Here is a 21445-nt window from a genome sequence, read left to right as displayed (position 1 = left end):
TGAGGGTTGGAAGATCCTTGCGTGGCGAGTTGATAGTTAAATACAAATACAGAGAGTTTCATTGTTCAACACAAAGAGCAAAGGATTCCAAGTATGTACATGTCATGCGATACTGAGACTAGCCCTTTCCCTTGGGTAACTAGTAAATCATCTTAAACTCGTATTTATCCTTCACTCAGATTGTTTAAGCTTCCAGCGGGGGTCGAGACTAGTCAGTGTCCCTGACAAAGGCAGGCATATAGAGTCGCATCGTCTGAAACCTGGCGGATAAGCTAAGCTAAGACCAGACCACCTCTTATTCTGTTTCAATGAGTGCAACAAGATCGCGATTTAATGAAACTTAATATAAAAAGAGTGTTAACAATATGTTTATCAAATAGAAGACATTTTTAACACTTTTTTCATACCAACAGACTATCTTTCATTTGGCTCCTGGCTGGCATGCCAGCGCTGTGAGTTCCTCAGGCGATGTTGAGCATGGAAGGTTTACAGGGCTTGTCACACGGCAACATGGGAGTTCCTAGCCAGGGGACTGGTCTAGAGCAGTGAACACAGTCACTGCAGTGCGCCACGAACTACATGCCTCAAACGCTCAAGTGCTGGCTAATGATAATAGAGTTTCGTATTTCTTTGGCTTTTCCTCTGCAATACCGGAGATTATGACATTACCACTTTGTGACACCTCCATCAACAAGAATATCGGAGCCCGTACAATAACTGGTGATTGGTCAGTGTAACTGAAAGTTTAAAAAACGGTGGCAATAACTTACGCGCTTGCATCACTGGCCAGAAAGACACAGGCCCCCTTGATATCATCCGGCTCCGCGACACGACGGTTCATGATCTCGTCCTTCCATCCCTCGATCAAGTCTGGGAATGGCGCTGTCATGGCTGTCTTGACATAGCCGGGGCTGATTGAGTTTACTCGGATCCCATGCTCTTGAAGCTCTGCAGCAATCGGTGCAACCATTGCTCTTACCGCACCCTTGGTACCGCAGTAGGCTGTCGACCTCTGAGATCGAATAGCCATATGCGAAGCAATACTGGCCACGAGGATAATACTTCCGCACTTGGTCTTGTTTTCGATCATGGCTTGAGCTGCCAGTTTCGCTGAGAAGTAAACACCCTTAGCATTGACGGCAAACAACTTGTCAAAGTCTTCCTCTTCTGTGTCGAGGAAATGCACATTCTTGTTGACCCCTGCGCATGCTACCAGGATGTCTAGTCTGTTGTCGAAGTCTGAAGCCACAGCGGTGAAACCTTCTTTTAGACTCGACAACGTGGTTACATCCACAATGTAGGATTTGATCTGGACCCCGTAGCTGGAAATCAGCTGTTCGACTTCAGGAGCAGAGGGCTCAATCACGTCGAATATGGCAACGTCGGCACCAGCTTCAGCCAGCCCCTGGGCAAATGCGAAACCGCATCCTCGACCTCCTCCAGTAACAACGGCTAAGCGGCCAGCCAGTGAGAACTGCCAGGCAATGTGAGCATATGATCTGGGGACGCAATTGGTCTCAAGTAACTGACTTTTGACATTTTGGACAAGGTATGGAATATAATTGGTTGATATCAGAATAATCGCAATGTGAAAGAAACTGTAATAATTTGACGTCCCCGATGTTCAGTGCAAGAATTCACATACATCAAATTGCCTTTGTAGTGAGTGAATCACGAGACTGGGTGTCTTTCTCGGGAGAGTTACAAAGTCTTGCGAGCCATCCGATTCGACCTGCAACCTCGTACCAGAAACTGAGTTCAAGAATGGGGGTGGGGGGTTGCAACGGGCTGTTCTCACAGACTCCACTTGTGATAACGCCAGATACCGCCAGCGTGAACTAATCTGATACCAATCAGGGGGTAAGTGGGGGTATGTCCCATCTCCCAAGTGCTGTAACACAAGAACCCCGCGTTTTGGGAGTATCTCTGAGCTCAAGTTATTTGGCATTGGACCTTGCCGAGTTGCAAAAAGTTGACGTCAAGAGTACAACTCCTAAGCATATTCTATTCACTTCCCAGACAATCAATTGGAAAAAATGGGCAAAAAGAAGGTTTTGGTCTGGTAAGGATTGTATTCGACCAATAAACATTTTTTTCACTGACCAGGGTACTGCTAGTTACGGGGTGGATATCGATGCCGTGGCCGGTTGGCTGGGATCATATGGAGGCGAAGACAGCACAAGCGACATTAGCAGAGGTCAGTAAAATAATGCGCGTTGCATTTTAACTTCTGACTCTCCGGGTAACAGGTCTCTGGGCGGGAACAATCGGTACCCGGCGCTTGTTGAAGCTTTTTGACAAGTACAACATTAAAGCCTCATGGTTCATCCCTGGACACAGCCTGGAAACATTTCCAGAAGAGTGTGCTATGGTCCGAGATGCCGGACACGAGATAGGTGTAAGTAGAATCTCATACCAATATCTCGCATTACGCTAAGCGGCGGCAGCTACATGGCTACAGCCACGAAAACCCCGTGGACATGACTTTCGAGCAGCAAAAAGATGTCTTGCACAAGACATGGAAGTTACTCACCGACTTCTGCGGAAAGCCACCCAAGGGAAGCGTGGCTCCTTGGTGGGAGACAAGCGAAGAAGGGACCGAGTTGATGCTTAGCTACGGAATTGAGTATGACCACTCAATGTCCCATCACGACTGTCAAGCATACTGGCTGCGTACAGGCGACGCATGGACCAAGATTGATTACACCAAGAAGGCCGAGGAGTGGATGAAGCCACTGACAAAGGGCAAAGAGACAGGCATGGTCGAAATACCTGGCTCTTGGTATATAGATGACCTGCCGCCTATGATGTTTATCAAGAACTCTCCAAACTCACATGGATGGGTCAACCCTCGGCAAGTTTCCCCTGAAGTTAGGTTTCGCTCAAACTAACAGGAGATATAGAGATGTTGAAGATATCTGGAAAGATCATTTCGATTACTTCTACCGGGAATACGGTTAGTGATCCACCAAGCTAGATGGAGGAAATGTTTCGGTTTACTGACATTCTACAGACGAATTCATCTTCCCAATGACCATCCACCCGGATGTCTCGGGTAGACCTCACGTTCTGCTGATGCACGAACGTATCATCGAGCACATCAACAAGCATGAAGGTGTCGAGTGGGTCACAATGGGAGAGGTCAGTTGCTTCTGAGTCTTAGGGAGTTCTGTACCATTTACGATACTAACGGTAATCAGATGAGCGACTACTTCAAGAGCAAGAATCCTGCACCAGAAGGCGCTCTCATGCCGGCCAGCCACGAGGAGGTGATGAAGAAGTTTCAAGAGTCGACGTAGAACCAGTGAGATTCTAGACCACCGCGCTAGGGGCCATACGCTGAGAGAAAACAAAGCCGAACATTAAGCATTATTAGTCATGAGCCTTAGCTACTATTGTTTATAATCAGTCACGCATCGGGCTAAAACGCGCATTCCTGTGGAATATCTTTCTCTTTTCCTTTTTCGCAATTTCTGTAGACAATTCGGCTTCCGCGGGTTCACGAACTTCACGATGTGGAATGGGGCCAGTGAAATGAGCGGACTTGGCAAGCCACTTTTCATTCTGTAGTTGTCCCGATGCCGACTCCGCAACAACAAGTCCGCAAAATGAACTGATCATGAGACCGATAAATGTAAAATATAAAATACCAGCAACAGAAGCCATAATAAATAATATCTCATCCGTATAAGTCATTTTCTACCTTGTTATATACTTAACCCAATCATCACATCATGGCGGTCAAAGCGGCATTCATCGGAGCGTGCGGCGCTACCTTGCGGCATGTGCTAGCATGGACATTACTCGATGGCCACAAAGCAGCTGCTCGTGAGTTCAAGTTCCCATACTACAGCTTTACAAGCTAATTCATCATATATAGTTGTTCGAGATCCGTCGAAATTGAAAAAGACTCTCTTGGATCTCGGCGTATCTGAAGAGATCCAACAGTCACAACTCATCGTTGTCACAGGATCATCTCGCGATGTTTCCACCGTCCGCAGCCTTCTTCTCAACGACCCCGAGATCATTTTCAGTGGCATCACAAGCACTTGGAAACTCCGATTCAATCCGTTCCACCCGATTGCTATGGATGATGCCACGATCACCGGCGACTCTGCTGCTGCGGTGATGCAGGCGTTAAAAGATCTTGTTTCTACCAACAGCATCTCAAATTCACCGATCTACGCCCCAATATCATCAACTGGACATGGCTCTCGTCGTGATCAACCGCTTAGCCTCATCCCGCTCTATTGGTGGTTGTTGAAAGAGGCTCAGATCGACACTGCAGCTCTTGAGCGTGTTACTCGTGAGGCAGCGACGCAGAAGGACTCTGGTCTCGGTGGTTATGTGATGCTTCGACCTCCATTGCTGACAGATGGGGAGATGAAAGGGACAAAGAAAGTACGTGTTGGGTGGATTTGGGAAGATGATGTTTTGAGAAAGAGTGATGAGCGAGAAACTGGTGTTCAAATTGGGTACACTATCAGTAGGTTGGACTTGGCAAGATGGATGTTTGAAGAGCTTATCCAAAGGAATGTCCAGAGGTGGAACGGGAAGTCCGTAAACTTGGTATACTGAAAGATTTATTGATTACTTTACGAAACCTATACTCACTATATGACTTTAAGTTATGTTCAATTTTAACCATTGATCATCAGCAGTCTCTAAGCAGGGATGCCACACACCAGCCGTGACCTGAAGCAAATGGTTGGAGAAGTAAAGGCTAAGAATGTACTCAAAGCTTGAATTTCGCAATTAGCGACTCATTGGGCTTTAACGCCTCTGACTTCCGTGGCAAGGTTCACGGCCTGACTCACAGTCTGGAATTTACTTCAACTTGACTTTGAACACGACACTTTATTTTGTAGGAGTATTGACTATATAAAGCCAGCGCTTTCTCTACCTAAAAGTTCGACTGCTAAATCTCATTCACACCTTTATACATCATTCTCGTTTATTTCACATCAGCCAGAGAAGAAGAGTTGCAATCTTGCATTACCCCTCTCCTTAGATATCTCGATCCTCGGAATGTACGTCTGTCCAAGCGTCACAAAGAGGGCCCCGCGGCCCCGACACGAAATCTTGTCTGAGATTCGTGGTCAACTGGAAGCATGCCACCGACAAGATATCTTTGTTGTAGACGCCCGAAACAAAGTCCGACCCTGTCTGCTCCGCACTAATGTCTGCTCTGACGATTGTCACGTAAAGGTGGAGGATATGACGTTAAGAGATTTGGAGGGTTGTTGCAATAGGACCGTGCCGATATATATTGTGCATCGCACCAAGCACTATTCACTACTCCACTGTGCTTTGCACAACTGGCTACACAACAAATGGTATCGACCATACCTGAATGATATTGAGTACCACCAGTTTATTGCGAAGCAATTTTACCAATGCAGACCTTCTCCCGATATGTCTGCAGTATCACTGGTCACGCTTATAAACGACCTGGATGGGAGAATCTGCGACCAAGTAGCGACATATCATCGAGAGGTCTTGACCCTTCCCTCACAACCCGCCACATTTGGGGGTCCACGCTTTCGAGATCAGGAGTTTTTAATCCTACAGCCGATATTCTAAGCAGTTACAATCATTCTTTTAGAGGACGACTTTGATATTCGTGTAACAGATGTGGGGAAGTTACCAGTTCTCATTACCCTCACAGGTGAAGACAGCGGGCTAAGCCAACAGCTGAACTTCATATCCATCAGTCAACACGTTACAAAGTTCATATCGGATACAGCAGTTCAGGTGCCTCTGCATATAGCCATTGACTTTGTCATTGCCCAGAATCAACGGGAAATTGCAGTCTTTGGTACCCAGCCCGACCCCGTGAAATCAACGCTGGGGTTTCGAAGCACCCTAAACGTGGGCCTTGAGGCCTTGCCTGCTGTTGTGAGGTCTCTTGGTGGAGGAGACGAACCGATTGAGATGCCGAGCTCAACTTGGGTTGATACCGCGATTCATACTGGTTGGCCTAGAGTCAACGCCTTAGATGATGAGAAGTGGTATCGGCGGGAAGAGACAAACGAGCGATTGAGGTTGCTTCGACGAGTCGCTGGTGAAAGCCCTAGCTATGTCAAGACGTTTGATCGCCGAAAAAGCATTTAATTGGGAGGCTTATGGCAAATACGCTAGCAGGGTGTATTTCAACTATAAAGGACGGCCAGTTAAATAAGCTATAAGTAATGCAAAGAGTTTAGCTGAGGTTATCTGAAGAGTCGATCCATCTTGTGACCTCACGTCAACTTGCCGGCTTTCGAAATCACATCAGATCTTTATGGCAGCTTCGTGGATTTCGTATGTACATTACAGGCCATAGGGCTACTTTAACATCCTTTTCACAACGCGATCGATTACATCAGCAGCCCCAAGCACTTTCTCCTCCTCGAGCTTCCGTCCAACGATCTGCAGCCCGACTGGGAGATTCATCGCAGCCATCTCGCCTTTGTCCTTGTTCCAAAGTCCCTGGTTCCATTCATCTTCAGGACCCCTAGCAGGATATGAGAATGGCGTGCCAACATCCTCTGACTGTATCGTTCCGCCAGGTATCACCATCGCGGTATAGTCAAGAACATTCCAGACCTTTGTATACCCAACCCAGCCGCATCCACCGTGCCGGACAGCGGTATGCGGCATAACGGGCATGAGAATCACGTCAGCCTTTCTGCCAGTGGCAGACTGGATGGAGTTCCACTTCTCCAGATATCCCTGTTGGAGATCCCACTTCTTCTTGTTGAGTTTCCAATATTCGTATACCGAAATTGCTTTGCCTTTATTCACAAGTCGCTGGACATGAGGGATGAATGGCTCTCCAGCCTTTGATATGTCCTGGCGGATATCTTCACCACCATCAGCGGTATAAAACATATCCTGTTCGAAGGTTAGTCAAAAAGGTCTCAAGTTTGAGGCTAGTATTACCATAGTTCTTATACACTGCTCATGGAGTTCGGTGTTCCATTCCACAATCTCATGGCCCTCATGCTTCAAAGCCTCAACTGCATCTCGCATTACTCGTGTTATCGGTGGATGTGGTCGAACGACCCCGTCGTCCATAAGAACACCGATAGTAAGTGGTCTACTATGCATTTCTTCATACAAATGACCCCGCCAAGGAAGCGGTGCACAGCGTGCATCATATTCCCATGGCTTTGACTCAATTAAGCTGTGCATGGCATGTTTGATCATGTCCAAGTCTCGTGCCATCGGACCAATTGAGGATGGAACATGTTCCTGTCCCTCTGTGGAAACGGGGACGCCTTGGTATGGTAGTCTCGTGCTCTGGTGACCAGTAAGCAGGATATTGGTGACTTCCCGAACATTAACAACTTACGCTCGGCTTCAATCCATATAGACCCATCATATGGCTTGGAATGCGAATACTTCCACCAATATCCGTGCCCCATCCAAGCATAGAGGCACCGCGAGAAATCAGGACAGCCTCTCCGCCTGTAGAGCCACCTGGTGTGTAATCCTTATTCATGGGATTGGTAGTCAACCCCCAGAGGGGATTCTCCGTCTCACACCACTAAATGCCTGTAAGCCAAGGTGCTCAGCCTGGATTGAGATCAGTCACTCACCATGATACTCTGTGGCAAGTTTGACTTGGCGAGAACGATAGCTCCCAGTGACTTTAGCATCTTTACCAATACGGCATCCTCAGTAGCGGGATTGAAAGATCGTCCGACATAGCCCAGGGTGCTATCATAACCTTTAATGTTAAATTGGTCCTTGAGAGTAACCACCAAGCCATGCAGGGGCCCGATCGGCTTTTTGCTGCTTGCCATGTAAGCATCAAGCACTTCAGCCTGTCGTAGCGCATCTTCGAAAGCAACTTCCGTTAAACTAGAGTCACTTTAGCTTTTGATGTCGGGGTTCATGAGGTGCATCTAACCAGTTGTGCTATTGAAACCCATCGTCGTTAGAAAGATAGTGCCTATCAATTTGTCACATTTGAATCACGCACCTCTTGGTGAACTTGGATCGCTCTGTATAGAAACGTGTTAATCAACTACACTACACTTAGAGTAATATTAATCACGTACCGTCCAATCAACCCTTGCACAACGGTTTTGCATGTCAGCTGCCCATTGGATACAAGGCTTAAACTCTGGGCTGCATCGGCAAGCTGGTTGATATCGACAAGCTGTAAGCCTTTGTTATTCTCAAGTTCCAATAAAGCCTTGGACAAAAGATCACACTGCAGTTGTTTCTTGCGTTCGACCGTGGACTGCCAAGGCAGAGGCTCGGGATCAATTGAGCCAGGTGCCATCGTGCTATTCTGTTAGAAAATTCTACAATAAGCCACTAAATTCCTCTTCTCGCTATAATAACACGAGACTTTTTCTGTAGGGAAGGGAGGTCGCGATCTGCAGCACGACCCCATCCTTGGATATACCCTGCCAAACCCCGCGCGTATGCCGATAAAAGCCAGGTTTTAGTCGAGTCAAGCCGAATCGCCGAGATAACGATAGCCAGAGGCGGTTGAGAATCGGGAGTGGGGGTGGACTCGACGCTAGTTAGCTTACTGATGATAGAGCCTGAGTGATCGAATGATGGTGCTGCTACATTGTCCTCAACGGATGAGACGACATTTAGCGGAAGACGCCGCAGGAAAGTCTTGAGTTGTCCGTTGCTAAGAAACAGGTTGATTGATATATCCGAGAGGTGAATGTGTTGATGAGATCAAATGATACACTGTCAAGCACCATCATCACTTAGTACAGTATCCATCCACATTACACCGCCAACACTTGCCCCACATGGCCATTACGACAAGCACGAATGGTCACAGCAACGGACATCACGATGCCGATATCCATGATGTCTGTGTTGTAGGAGCTGGCCCTTCTGGCCTCATGCTAAGGTGAGCTTCCGAATCGCTGTTCGCCTTTTGCCTGTCCGTACTGATGATTTCTCTAGTGTCGTGTTGGCAAAGCTTGGTCTCTCAGTAAAGGTCATAGATGAGAGGCCCGATCAGACAACTGTGGGCCGCGCTGATGGTATCCAACCAAAGACCATTGAGACGTTGCAGATGCTGCGAATTGGCGATGATCTTGTACAAACAGGCGTCAAGGTTCATGACATCTGCATGTGGCGAGGTTCACCAACTGAGGGACTTCGCCGTACAGGACGTGAAGTCCACTATCCATCTTCAGTGGTAGATGTGCTACATCCCTATATCCTTTTGTGCCATCAGGGAATGATGGAAGGAACGTTTATTACCGACCTGCGGAAAAGTGGTGTTGAGGTCACTCGAAGTCACACGTTTCAAGGCGTAACAGACTCTTCAGATCCTCATATTCTACAGATCGAATGCGACAAAGATGGTGAAACACGTACATCTATTCCAGCCAGGTATCTAGTAGGCTGTGATGGTGCTCGCTCAGCAGTACGCAACGCCATTCCCGGCGCGGCCTCTCAAGGAACGCCCCATAACTCTGTCTGGGGAGTTTTGGATGGAGAGTTGGATACCGACTTTCCTGACATCTGGAGCAAGACCGTCATATTCTCCGAGGAACACGGGTCAGTCCTACTTATTCCACGTGAGCGCAACATGACTCGCCTGTACATCGAGATGAAGAGTTCGGTCACTTCGAAAGGGCTCGGTCAGGAGTTTGTCATGGAGCAGGCACGTCTTATTATGGCTCCCTACACCGTCAACTGGACATCAGTCGAGTGGTTCGGCAACTATCAAGTATCCCAACGTTTCGCAACACGGTTCTTGGACCCAACTCAGCGAGTATTTATAGCTGGAGATGCTAGTCACACACACAGTCCAAAGGCTGCACAGGGAATGAACACCAGTGTCCATGACTCTTGGAACTTGGGCTGGAAGCTCAACCTTGCCGCGCGCGGTTTCGCCAAGGATGGAATTCTTCTACAGTCTTACGAGCAGGAACGGAAGAAGATCGCGGAAGATCTCATCAACTTTGACTTCGAACACGCCAATGAGATCGCTGGAGGCGACTCCCAGAGGCTCGCTGAGAATTTCCGCAAGAACACACGCTTCATCTCGGGAGTGGGGGTTGAGTACGGTCCCAATGAGCTGAACCATCCTCTAGATGCCGCTCCTGGTGGCGATGCTAAGCCTGGCTGTAATCTCCCCCAGGCAAAGGTTACGCGCTACATAGATGCTTGCCCAGTTGATGTTCAGCTTGATGTCCCAGTTCTCGGCCAGTTCCGAGTCTATGTAGTCGCTCCGAACCTTACGGATCATCAAGAGAGTGGCTTCATCAAAGGGCTCGATGAGTCTATCTCAACACCAAACTCGTTCGTATTCCAGCTTGGCAAGTCAGCGCAGGCTTCATATCAGCAGAAGCCTCGTGCCAGCCGAGCCGATGATGTTTACGTGCGGCCAGAGCGATACACAACAGTCAACCAACTAATCACATTTGCACTTCTGAGTAAGTAGAGTCTTTTCAATTGTCACTTGATCCCAGTAACTAACTTGCGGAATCTTCACAGCCTCTACAGATAAGAACGAGTTTGAGCTCTCAGACTTGCCTCCCACATTTTCCAAGAGTAGGTGGACGGTATATCTGGATGACGCGGCGCATTTGGATACCAAGCGAACTTCGTGTACAGAGAAGTGGCTTGGCTCTGTCGATCGTGGAGAGGTTTCAATTCTTGTGGTTAGGCCGGATGGTTATGTCGGTGCCATTCGGCGTATCAAGAATGCCAGTTTCGAGGATGGTGCCGCGGCGGTGAGTTGGCTCGACTCGTACTTTAGAGGGTTTCTGCAGATCACTTCTGCCTGAACTCACATTTGAATGAAAGTCCTTTAACGAGATACTATGTCAATTGTGTTGAGATATGAAGCCAAGTTCATGGAAATCACGGGCTAGACACTCCTCGTTCAAGTTTAGAAAATGCGCAACAATTTCGGGTCAGTATCCAAGAAACACTTGATCAATTTTGCCTGTCAGAAATGTCACTTTGAGTGCCAAATGCTCGATTGTCCGGGTCATACGCGCTCGCGTTTTACAAGGCAGAGTAGTGAAACTCACTTTGTTCAAGGCCGTCGCCTCGCTTCTTCCAAGTCCAGACTCACCGATGAATATGAGATCACTCATTATTGGTTCTGAAGCATTCTACAGTATCAGTATCTGAGATCCCCGAACGTACCAAACCATGTCCATACATAGCCAGGTCTCGACCATTGATAGCGGGCACCAATTATCTCATGAGATTAACCCCATTTATCCCAAATCTCATGGTTTAAACTCTCAAACAACACGTATAATCCGGGGAAAGTGGGGGTTTGGATGTCAGCAGGTTGAGTTCGAACTGATAAGATAGGTAGATAGCGTCGTATACGCGTTGTCTTGGCGTGGTCCTGCTGCTGCCCTAGCGTATGCTAAGGTTACGACTGGGTTCAGGGTGTGCATTGACTCGTAGCAGCGATTAGTTATCTCCTTTATCTCTCACACTACAAACAAAAGGGGAGAACTCGAGTCTGTCCGTTGTCTCATGTCTGATAAATACATGAGTCGATGCCGATTGATGTCTCCAGTCTTCAACCTCTCAGCTTCAACGTGCTCGTTTCTTTCCACAAAGCATCATCATGGCTTCAAACAACGCAGAGGATATCGCCGAGAAGGCCACTGGAGCCAAGCTTCAGCAAGCCCCAAGCGCAACTTCCTACCGTCTCGGTGATCACAAGCCTGTTGAGGACAGTGCTGTTCGCGAGTTTTACGGGAGTGCTGTCAATGAGTCGTATCGGCTAAAGTCTGAACTTGTTGCACGCCATCTCTCGGAGATTGGTACCGGAAAGTGAGTCTTTGGCAGTTCATATCAGCAGTAACATCCGTACTAACAGTGATTCTTCTAGGTTCCAATGGATTCTCTTCGTCGTCAACGGTTGCGGCTGGATGGTCGATAACTTCTGGTCCCAAGGCATCACCGCCGTTCGTCCCCCGATCATGAACGAATTCGACGACATTACTAGACTCAGCTTCAGTTCAGTGGCTTACTACGTCGGACTGATTGTCGGAGCCTTCTTTTGGGGCACCGCGGCTGATGTCATTGGCCGCAAGCCTGCTTTCAACTCTACAATCTTTATCGGAGCCATCTTTGCTTGTGCAGTTGCTGGGTCTCAGGACTTCATCACCTTTTGCTCTCTCTGGGCTGTCATCGGTACTGCTGCTGGAGGTAACGTCCCGGTTGACAGTATTGTCTTCCTTGAGTTTGTTCCGCAGAGTCATCAATGGCTGCTCGTCACACTGTCTGCATGGTGGAACCTTGGCCAGCTTATCGTGTCCCTTCTCTCGTGGGTGTTCCTAGCCAACTTTGCTTGCAGCAGCCCTGAGGGTTGCCGCCGACAAGATAATATGGGATGGTAAGTGGTTCACTCTGAGCATTTCTGATACATCGGACTAACAGGACGACCTCTCCAGGCGATACATCATGATCACTCTCGGTGGCATTGCTCTTGTTCTTGCCTTGGTCCGAATCTTTGTCTTTAAAATCCCTGAGTCGCCCAAGTATCTTCTCTCCAAGGGACGGGACGCAGAGGCTGTGGAATCGGTCAACTACATCGCTCGTTACAACGGCAAACCTGAGATCCTGACACTCGAGATGATGCAGGATATCGACCGCCAAATTTACTCGTCTGCGGTTGTCTCGTCTACCGGCGAACCCGTCCACGCCATTCCAGATCAGACCGAGAAGAAGCTTTCCATGAAAGATATCCTCAAGGAGAACTTCAAGGACTTCAACATGAGCAGCTATCGCTCGCTCTTCGCCGGCCGTAAGATGGCACAGCACAGTGCAGTTACGTTCTTAATCTGGCTTACCATTGGAATCGCCTACCCGCTCTACTTTGCATTCATTACTTCTTATCTTGAGTCTAAGAAAGATTACACGGCTAGCTCATCGTTCAACCACACCTATATGATCTACTGCATTGTTTCCGCTGTTGGGGTCCTCGGTCCCATCTCAGCAGGTTTCCTGGTAGAGACTCGGTTCGGCCGCAGGTGGATGATGGCCATCTCTGCCGTTCTCACTGGCGTCTTTCTCTTTGCCTACACAGCCGTTGGCACTGAAGCCGCCGACATTGGATTCCAGTGCGCCACAGCTATTCTCGGAAACTTTGGTAAGTTTCTCTCCTAGCCCATCTATCTCACATACTAATAAGCTATGTAGAGTACGCCGTCATGTTTGCCTTCACTCCAGAGTCTTTCCCTGGACCAGTACGAGGTACTGGCACTGGTATTGCAGCTACACTTCTCAGACTTGGTGGTCTTGTGGCATCTTTTATTTCAACATATTCTGGGTTCACGGTTGTTCCGATTTATGCAAGTGCAGCGCTTTGGATCGTCGTCGGTTTCTTCTGTCTTGGTCTTCCTTATGAGACACATGGACATGCCTCTCTCTAGAGGTACGATGGGACAGTGGTTTTCAAAAACATGTAATGCCTTAGTAGTAAGGACTAGTTAATTCATATACGTTTAAGCAATGCTTCGATGCAAAACAGTGTATGTTATTTCGTAAATTCTTACTCCTTCTTATTTTCAATTCGAGACCTTGACAGCAACCTTCGGTATTTAACTTTATGTCGCTTGTTAATTGTCAAGAACCAAGGGAAAGAATTTCTACTTCAATAAGTCTCAAAATGGTCATCAGCATCTCCATTAAGCTTACGAAAATGCTTAAGTAGCACAATATTGTCCTTGCAATCAGGCAACATATCAGCAATGCAGACAGCTGTTCCGATGCAAGTTGAGTGAAACTTTCAAGGATACTTCTAAAATCATAGACTTTTACACTCAAAATACCAGTCTGGGAAGAACAATAGAAGGCTTTGTCTTAAGCAGGCCACGGTCCCCAAGGGTGTGTTGTGAGACTTGTTGCTCTCCATATCATCAAAAACTCAAAATTCACCCTTGTTACCCGGGAACGAGACATGTATTTGACCCATAAGAATTATAGAGCAGCCTATCGGATGTTCCGCTCGTGATTCTTTAATGCTAGACTTCTTTTGTCCTAGCTGTCTTAAGCTTTCCGATGCTGGTCAGACCCACCCCCATTCTTGCTCTTCCCTGTCGTCCTGCGTCTTATCAGTGGCCAACAAGAACAATAGTTGACTCCTCGCATGTGTGTACCCACTTTCATCGTTCAAAGGTGGGGGATGGGGTACCAAGAGTCCATGCTTGGTTGCAATCGAAACAACAAAATGAACAAGGACAAAGTACATCGGCTACTAAAGCTTCAGCATCCATAGCTACTTGATCTATCAATTCCAAGTGCAATCAGGCGTCTATCTTTCCAACAGCCTCAAGCCTCCTGAAAGCTTGTTACGTTCTCTCTCCCGATTTTTATCCGCCCCCCCTACAAAGATGCCTATCGCAGTCACACCGCCCGCGGCGCACGCTGCGCTGAAGGACACTGTCTTGTTCTCGCCCTTGAAGCTTGGCAAGCTCAACTTGAAGCACCGAATTGTGCAGGTATGTGGTAAAAGTCAATTACTTATCCGAGAAGAAGGACCTAACAACGTCCTTCCAGGCACCTAACACTCGCATGAGAAGCGAATTCGAGTCCCGTGGAGTTTATGTCCCTGGCCCTCGTATGGTAAAGTACTACAGCGATCGCTCCAGTGACGGCGGTCTTCAGATTACTGAGGCGACCGACATTGCCCTGAACGCTAGTGCTTACCCCGGTGTTCCTGGCGTCTTTACCGACTCCCAATTACAGGGATGGAAGAAGGTAACTGACGCTGTCCATGCCAAGGGCGGGTTTATCTTCACTCAGCTGTGGCACACTGGCCGGGCGTCCTGTAGTGCGCAGCGGGGTGGTGAGAGGGCAGTGTCTTCTGGCGATCAGCCCATGCCGGGTACATATCTGGATGGCACTGATACCAAGGATGACCCGCCTCGAGCCTTGACAGTGGACGAGATCCACAGCATCACTACCGAATGGGCAGCCGCAGCCAAGCGAGCTGTTGAAGTTGCTGGATTTGACGGTATTGAGATTCATGGTATGTGTACACACAGACTCTGTGCTTTTAACCTCTTGCTAACTGTTGGGATCAGGTGCCAACGGTTATCTTCTTGAGCAGTTCCTTCACGACAACATCAACAACCGCACTGATGAGTATGGCGGCTCTGTCGAGAACCGATGCAGATTTCTGCTCGAGGTTCTTACTGCATGCTGTGATGCTATCGGTGCCGACAAGGTCGGTCTTCGACTTTCGCCTTACAATTACTTCCAGGGCACCAAGGATAGTGATCCCAACGCACATTGGTCTTACCTCTGTGGCCAGATCGCCAGTCTTCCAGATAAACACAAGCCTGTTTACGTTCACATGTAGGTCATATTCACCACTGAAACAACGTCAAAATGACTGACGATAATCAGGATTGAGCCACGTTTTGACGAGGTTCTGGATGAGCAGCAAAAGCTCGCTGCACTTGCCAACGGCAGCAGTAAAGATGGTGCTTCTGTTGAAGTTGGCAAGCAAGCAAACTCTCTCAACATATTCCGCAACATCCTCCAGCCTTCCGGAATTCTGTTCCTAGCCTGCGGAAACTTCAACCGAGATAATGCTCCCACAAAGATCAAGAGTCAAGAGGCTGACTTGGTCGCCATGGGCCGACACTTCATTGCCAACCCTGACCTGGCTGCGAGATTGGAGAATGGCTGGCCTCTTAACGCCTATGACCGCAGCACATTCTACGGTGCTGATCCTCCTGAGAAGGGCTACAATGACTATCCCTTTTACAACCCCTCACAAGAGGTGAAGAGTGAAGCATAAACTGGGAGTCTCGCGCTGGAGGTCGGTTCTATAGACTACATATTGGCATGGGCAGCTTAGCTGCAGCAAATAAACGCTTGTTCAATAATCTCAGCGACACCAAAAGTGATAGAGAAAGACTTAGCTCGTCAATTGTATTTGTCTGAGGCTCTGTCTCTGGAAATATGAGTTGTAAGTCTTCAACACTGGGGAACGCCGCTCCACTACCAAGATCACCATCTATTGTCGCCGTCGCCATCCATGAATCCGATAGATCTTTCAACTTTTCGCATTCTTTCTATTTGCCTTGCCGTTTCAACTACATCTAGATCTAATCTTCCTTACATCCCTCGCCATCTATAGGCAGTACATGCATATCTGGAAGCTTCTGATGCACATCGGCCAAAAATGCTCGATCTTAGTACAGTTGACTCTGCAAAGAGTTTGAAGCGCCTTTACCTCTATAGGAGGAAATAATGCGGCGGAGATGTTCAAACAATGCTTAGCGATATGATCTAACTTTTCAAAGTGTCGTATTGGCCGACTAATAATACCTCAGCCAGACAGAGGATAGTGCTTGAAGTTAGAGACTTGCTCTCAGTGAATCATTACTGGCCTCAGACTCAATCTGCGAGAACTTCTCATCTACATCCTTCCACATATCATACGTCAACAACCACCGTCCAACTCCATGATATCTCCAAGGAAATGGATCCTCTCCTGTCTCTGATGACTGCGGGATAGTTGGATTCTCTCCACTGAGCCACTCTTCATCCCACTTTCCATATTGCTTGAACCGCTCATCTCGCTGCCTCTGCTCTTCGCCATCGGGCAGATGGTATATCCACTGGTTGTATGTCCCTCTTTGCACAACCATTTCCGTGCGTTCTCTTCGACATGCCTCGTAGACAGCTAGAGCCTTTAGCTTTGAGGCTGGTGATTTATCGGTAAGCTTGGCGAGGCAAAGTCCAAGGACGCCGCCGTCCTCCAGAGCCATACCGGCACCACTGGCCAGATACGGTAGTGTAGCGTGAACAGAGTCGCCGAGCATGGTGAGGGCTCCTGAAGGGTGTGACCAAGTCGGGTCGAGGCCAGGTCGAATGCATAATCTCCACTTGAGAACAGAGTCACATAGGTTAAGCATCTTCCCGATGCGAGGGTCCCAATCGGCGAAATGGGCTCTCATCTCTTCGATGTTGCCCCTCAAAGTGTTGCCGCTGTCGAGTGGGATGTCATCTGGCACTAAGAGAACCATGTTGAAGAGTTCTCCTCCTTTCAGTACGTAGTTGACTGCATGTTTATCGGGGCCGACCCAGTAGTTAACTTGGGGATCCTCCACGAATGGCCTCAGGTCTGGGTCCTTTCTCATCTCGTCTGTTGACAGTAGCAACCGGTAGGCCAAGTCGCCCGTCAATTGTGGAGGATCGGGTCGACCGAGGAACTGCTCTCTGAGGGAAGAGGCGATGCCATCAGCACCGACGACCAAGTCAGACTTCATGATTTGCCCTCCTTCTAGAAACACAGTTGCGTGGCTGTTGTCGGCCGCTATCTCGTAAGACAAGACTTTAGATCCGCAAATGATCTTGGCCCCTAGCTCTTGAGATCTATCTAGAAGTGCTTTATGCAGAGTCGCGCGGTGGAAGTCGAGGAACGGGTATCCTCCCGAGGCAGCCGCATAGCCATGGTAGTCCATTTCTGAGAGATGGTTCCCTTTCCAGCCAATGAAGTTGCATTTTCTTGGCTTGGTAGCATTTTTAACCAGTTCCTTCTCGAGGCCCCAGGAGAAGAGAACTCGAGCAGCGTTGGGAAGGACTTGAATACCGGCGCCGACTTCGCCGATTGCTGGTGCAGACTCCAAAACCGTGACATCATGGCCGGCCAGACGGACAGCGATTGCAGCACCGAGGCCACCGAGGCCAGCGCCTACAATTATCACCTAAATACAAATTAACCTTGAAGTGTCTTGAGATATAGAGTCTTAAACCTACATGGAGTTTGCTTGAATCACTCCTGTCCATCACTTCCTGTATCTTGTAGTTGGGCATGTTGTCTCTAGTCTGCTGGATCTTGATTGGCAATGGGTAGAGGGGATAATATTGAGCAAAAGGTCTCTACATTCGTATTAAAGGTATATGCGACGCAGTCTTGGTCTTGTGGCAAAGCAGACACAAGTGGTGGTGCCATGTACTGCGCTGTCCGATTTACCAAGGCGATTGCCGATATGCTCGTGCCTTTACGTTCTGGGAATAGATGGCCATCGCTAGCCCAAGCATGGATCTTGAGCCCGAGTTCCTTTACCCACTCACCCATGCCCGTTAGCATCCTCCCACTTATCAAGATAATGTGCGGGGAAGTTGATAAGGGTGGGGCATAGGTAGCACCGAGGCGGAGTCCAGCCAAGCCTATCACTTATCAGAGTTACGCTACTAACCAGTCAGAGTTCAACGGCATTCGGCAATTCCTCCCACTCTAGAACCCAAACATTCCCTCACTCTATCTCTCGTTCATCTTTAACATTTCCCACCTCATCCCACTCTACAGCCATGTACGGAGCCAACGACGAGCTGTCCCTAGCGGTCGATGCGTTTCTTACAGAAGCCATGGGTCGTAAACAGACACAATCGCAGGGTCAATCAGATACCTCTCGAAGAGGTTCTGGTTCTGCAACCTCACAGCCAGCTCCTCAAAGTGACAAGTCGTTTGAATGTACTCATCCGGGCTGTAGCAAGAAGTTCACACGCTCTGAACACCTACAGCGACATGCTCTCAATCACTTGCCGGGCGGCTCTTCATGTGACATATGCCGTGCACACTTCAAACGGCCTGATTTGCTGAGTGAGTGACCATGTTGTGTATAGCCGAGTCAATCAAAATTTGTTCTTACGTATCCAAAGGGCGACATATGGAAAGACATCGCCAGAAGGATCTAGAGGCTGGAGGAACCGGTTTCGGCGTTCTCGATACACGCAAGAGATCCTGGGAAGCACCCGACGGTACGGTCGTTGAAAAGCGACCGTGTCGAAACAGCAACACGAAAGCCAAGACTGCAAAGGGTTCGCGACAGAACTCTCAAGAAACACAACAAGTCCCATCTCCAGAATCAGACCAAGCAGATAATACAAGGACTCAATCCCCTGGGCTGATCAATTGGGGCCATAGCGAAGGCCAGTCAGTGCAAGGAGTCAATCTTCATTCCTCGTCCGACTTACATATTGAAGACTCCATCTTTGTTCACTCCGCGGGTGAACTGGTTACAGACGACCAGTTGGCCAGCTTTACCAACTCAACTGACCCATTTGACCATGGTGAGGGTATAGGCGACTTCTCATTCGACCAGCTTGACCCTCTACTCCTCAACGAGTCGTTCGTGGATAACACGGCACTTGATTACACGCAAAACTTTCAACCAGATACCGCCAGCTCGTTTAACATGCCCTATACGACTGCGTTGGATTACAACTGGCTATTTAACATGAACTTGAACCCAACATCAACACCTCTTACAAAGGCAAACGAGCAGTATATACCACCCGCCCAAATGTCGGAGCCCGTCCAGATATTATCACCGGACTCTATCAACAGCACACGCCGTTGGTCTGAGTCGGTACAATCTCACAACAGTGATACGAGGCAAGATGCACCTGATCCAAGAACCGCCGTCTTGAACCATATCAAGACAACTCCAGAGAGCCTTGTCAGCTCTACAACTGATTATACAACGCCAACACAACATAAAAGTGCCAAACCATTCAAGTCTCACGGCGCCCATGACCAACAGCACGTCGAGGAACCACAGTTCAACAGGCCATTCTCGATGCTTGACAAAAGCCAGGCAATACCAAAGATTGACGAAAGCGTACACAAACGAATCCTCCAAGTCGTCGAGACTGCAAACCCATCTTTACCTGATTCTCGTCACTCCGTGTGGGATGAGCCACTACTGTCCCGAGACTCCCTACAAACGTACCTAGAATTGTTCTTCGTAAAGTTCAATACTGCCTACCCACTCATGCACCTTGCAACCTTTGATGTGGCCAAAATGGAGCCTCTGCTTCTCATCTCCGTCCTCCTTCTTGGCGCAACATACTCTTCCAAAGACGCCCATCAGCTGGCTGTGTGCATCCACGATGTTATACGGCCTAGCATCTTTTCTCATGCTAGTTTTTCAGCTCGTGCAGAACTTTGGACTCTGCAGAGTATCCTTCTAGTAGAATGCTTTGGAAAGTCTCGAGCTGGACAGAAGCAGCACGACATGAGCCACCTCTTTCATGGGCTTCTTATAAATCTTATTCGCAGATCCGATTGCCAGTCGGTCCGCCCTCAAGGGCCGCCTGTTGACTGCGGCGATGCAAGAGAGTTTGTAGTTCGAGAGGCTTGGCGACGATGGGCCATTGCAGAACAAAAGAAACGGTATGTCATTCAAGAAGCCACTCACTACTAGCATTCAGCTGACGTATAGTCATAGCCTCGCACTTCTGTGCTTCATGTGGGATACACAGCATGCAGTTCTGTTCTGCCAGAGTCTGTGCATGTCCGCATTTGAGCTTCGCCTTGAACTGCCATGCAACCAAAGAATATGGGAAGCTTCAGACCCAACATCGTGGGAAATGGCATGGCGCTCATCAGCCTGCAGTTCCCAGCAGAACTTCTACCTTCCCAGCCTCAAATCATATCTCGGGCCATCAGTGCCTCGTCCAAAAGCATTGACAGGACTGTCTCATGTACTTATGCTGCATGGCTTGATGTCCATCGCTTGGGATATGCAGCGTCGCGATCAGACATCCCTCGGAGTAGTGGATGGGGATGGACCCGGATCCAACTGGCGGAAGCTCATAGGGAACGCTTATGACGCTTGGAAGAAGGATTTTGATGCTTACATAACCTCAATTATTTCTCGACTTCAGAATACACCTGAGGATCAGGCGAGAAGGAGCGAGTACGTGGCATTTGCCACTGCGTACAATGCTTTGTTTCACTCAGCACAAGCACTTCTTCATATGGAATTTCTCGACATACAGATTTACGCTGGTGCTCGTCATATCTTGGGCCGACCAGTCCAGCAGAAGGACTATCGTCGCTCCGCAAAAGCGGTCAAACAGTGGGCTTCAGTGACAGAACGACCAAGCAAAGATCAACCTTCAGACGCCGAACACAATACGAGAAGCCACAAGAGGCCAGCATCTGTGGCTGCATGGCATGCATCACGACTGCTTCATGAAAACACGAAAGTGCTTACTCGGTCAGACGCAATGCAACTTTTCCACGTCCCCTGGTGCCTATACCTTGCCACTCTGGCATGTTGGGCATTCTGCCACGGTCAGCCCAATAGAGGAGGTATGCTAGATGTAGACGACGATGCTGATGACAGTGATGACGAGAGTGATGAGATCATCTGGGATCCTCGAGGAGAAATGCATAGCCTCGTGTCAAGAATGGCTCAGCATGGTCCTGAAAGTATGGCTGTGAAGCCAGGCCAACAACGTCAGATTGTGGGGCTTGTCTGGACTATGGCTGAGACGTTGAGCAAGGTTAGGTGGGGGATCTTGCATGCTGGAGTTGTTGTGTTACGAGGGTTGATACCGCAAAGACTTATCAACCAGTATGATGAGCCCCACGATGATGCTTTTTGAACGAGACATATGTATTTTAATAGAAATATAGCATACTGCTGCTCTTTTAATTAACATCGAATGGCCAATACTGAAGTCT

The 21445-nt window shown here is 48.5% G+C and overlaps 10 protein-coding genes across 10 annotated transcripts; 7 read left to right on the top strand and 3 right to left on the bottom strand.

The window, feature by feature from the left end:
• Nucleotides 1-665: 665 nt before the first annotated feature.
• FPRO_12623 (uncharacterized protein) lies at nt 666-1539 on the bottom strand (the record flags this gene model as incomplete). Its single annotated transcript, XM_031223160.1, has 3 exons — nt 666-717; nt 771-1474; nt 1531-1539. The coding sequence occupies 3 exons, from the start codon at nt 1537-1539 to the stop codon at nt 666-668; spliced, it is 765 nt and encodes a 254-aa protein (XP_031088546.1).
• A 497-nt stretch (nt 1540-2036) lies between these two features.
• Nucleotides 2037-3299, top strand: FPRO_12622 (putative polysaccharide deacetylase family protein; the record flags this gene model as incomplete). Its single annotated transcript, XM_031223158.1, has 7 exons — nt 2037-2062; nt 2118-2197; nt 2250-2398; nt 2448-2809; nt 2904-2956; nt 3014-3141; nt 3201-3299. The coding sequence occupies 7 exons, from the start codon at nt 2037-2039 to the stop codon at nt 3297-3299; spliced, it is 897 nt and encodes a 298-aa protein (XP_031088545.1).
• A 435-nt stretch (nt 3300-3734) lies between these two features.
• On the top strand, nt 3735-4578 carry FPRO_12621 (uncharacterized protein; the record flags this gene model as incomplete). The annotated part of the gene is made up of 2 exons (XM_031223157.1): nt 3735-3828; nt 3881-4578. The coding sequence occupies 2 exons, from the start codon at nt 3735-3737 to the stop codon at nt 4576-4578; spliced, it is 792 nt and encodes a 263-aa protein (XP_031088544.1).
• Nucleotides 4579-5028: 450 nt separating this feature from the next.
• FPRO_12620 (uncharacterized protein) lies at nt 5029-6114 on the top strand (the record flags this gene model as incomplete). Its single annotated transcript, XM_031223156.1, has 2 exons — nt 5029-5533; nt 5606-6114. 2 exons carry the CDS (start codon nt 5029-5031, stop codon nt 6112-6114), a joined length of 1014 nt encoding a protein of 337 aa, XP_031088543.1.
• Nucleotides 6115-6327: 213 nt separating this feature from the next.
• FPRO_12619 (uncharacterized protein) lies at nt 6328-8275 on the bottom strand (the record flags this gene model as incomplete). The annotated part of the gene is made up of 7 exons (XM_031223155.1): nt 6328-6876; nt 6925-7284; nt 7337-7531; nt 7584-7848; nt 7898-7905; nt 7970-7991; nt 8049-8275. The coding sequence occupies 7 exons, from the start codon at nt 8273-8275 to the stop codon at nt 6328-6330; spliced, it is 1626 nt and encodes a 541-aa protein (XP_031088542.1).
• Nucleotides 8276-8765: 490 nt separating this feature from the next.
• On the top strand, nt 8766-10763 carry FPRO_12618 (uncharacterized protein; the record flags this gene model as incomplete). The annotated part of the gene is made up of 3 exons (XM_031223154.1): nt 8766-8869; nt 8926-10409; nt 10471-10763. 3 exons carry the CDS (start codon nt 8766-8768, stop codon nt 10761-10763), a joined length of 1881 nt encoding a protein of 626 aa, XP_031088541.1.
• An 806-nt stretch (nt 10764-11569) lies between these two features.
• Nucleotides 11570-13382, top strand: FPRO_12617 (uncharacterized protein; the record flags this gene model as incomplete). Its single annotated transcript, XM_031223153.1, has 4 exons — nt 11570-11778; nt 11837-12343; nt 12402-13099; nt 13150-13382. The coding sequence occupies 4 exons, from the start codon at nt 11570-11572 to the stop codon at nt 13380-13382; spliced, it is 1647 nt and encodes a 548-aa protein (XP_031088540.1).
• Nucleotides 13383-14342: 960 nt separating this feature from the next.
• FPRO_12616 (uncharacterized protein) lies at nt 14343-15757 on the top strand (the record flags this gene model as incomplete). The annotated part of the gene is made up of 4 exons (XM_031223152.1): nt 14343-14450; nt 14509-14980; nt 15036-15309; nt 15361-15757. 4 exons carry the CDS (start codon nt 14343-14345, stop codon nt 15755-15757), a joined length of 1251 nt encoding a protein of 416 aa, XP_031088539.1.
• Nucleotides 15758-16319: 562 nt separating this feature from the next.
• On the bottom strand, nt 16320-17781 carry FPRO_12615 (uncharacterized protein; the record flags this gene model as incomplete). Its single annotated transcript, XM_031223151.1, has 2 exons — nt 16320-17672; nt 17725-17781. 2 exons carry the CDS (start codon nt 17779-17781, stop codon nt 16320-16322), a joined length of 1410 nt encoding a protein of 469 aa, XP_031088538.1.
• A 498-nt stretch (nt 17782-18279) lies between these two features.
• Nucleotides 18280-21366, top strand: FPRO_12614 (uncharacterized protein; the record flags this gene model as incomplete). The annotated part of the gene is made up of 3 exons (XM_031223150.1): nt 18280-18571; nt 18631-20146; nt 20202-21366. The coding sequence occupies 3 exons, from the start codon at nt 18280-18282 to the stop codon at nt 21364-21366; spliced, it is 2973 nt and encodes a 990-aa protein (XP_031088537.1).
• Between the last annotated feature and the right edge of the window lie 79 nt (nt 21367-21445).

Source organism: Fusarium proliferatum (assembly GCF_900067095.1).
Source record: "Fusarium proliferatum ET1 genome assembly, contig: FPRO_scaffold013, whole genome shotgun sequence".
NCBI lineage: Eukaryota > Fungi > Ascomycota > Sordariomycetes > Hypocreales > Nectriaceae > Fusarium > Fusarium proliferatum.
The sequence above is the reverse complement of the archived record's forward strand: the minus strand, read 5'-3'. Positions and strand labels throughout refer to the sequence as shown.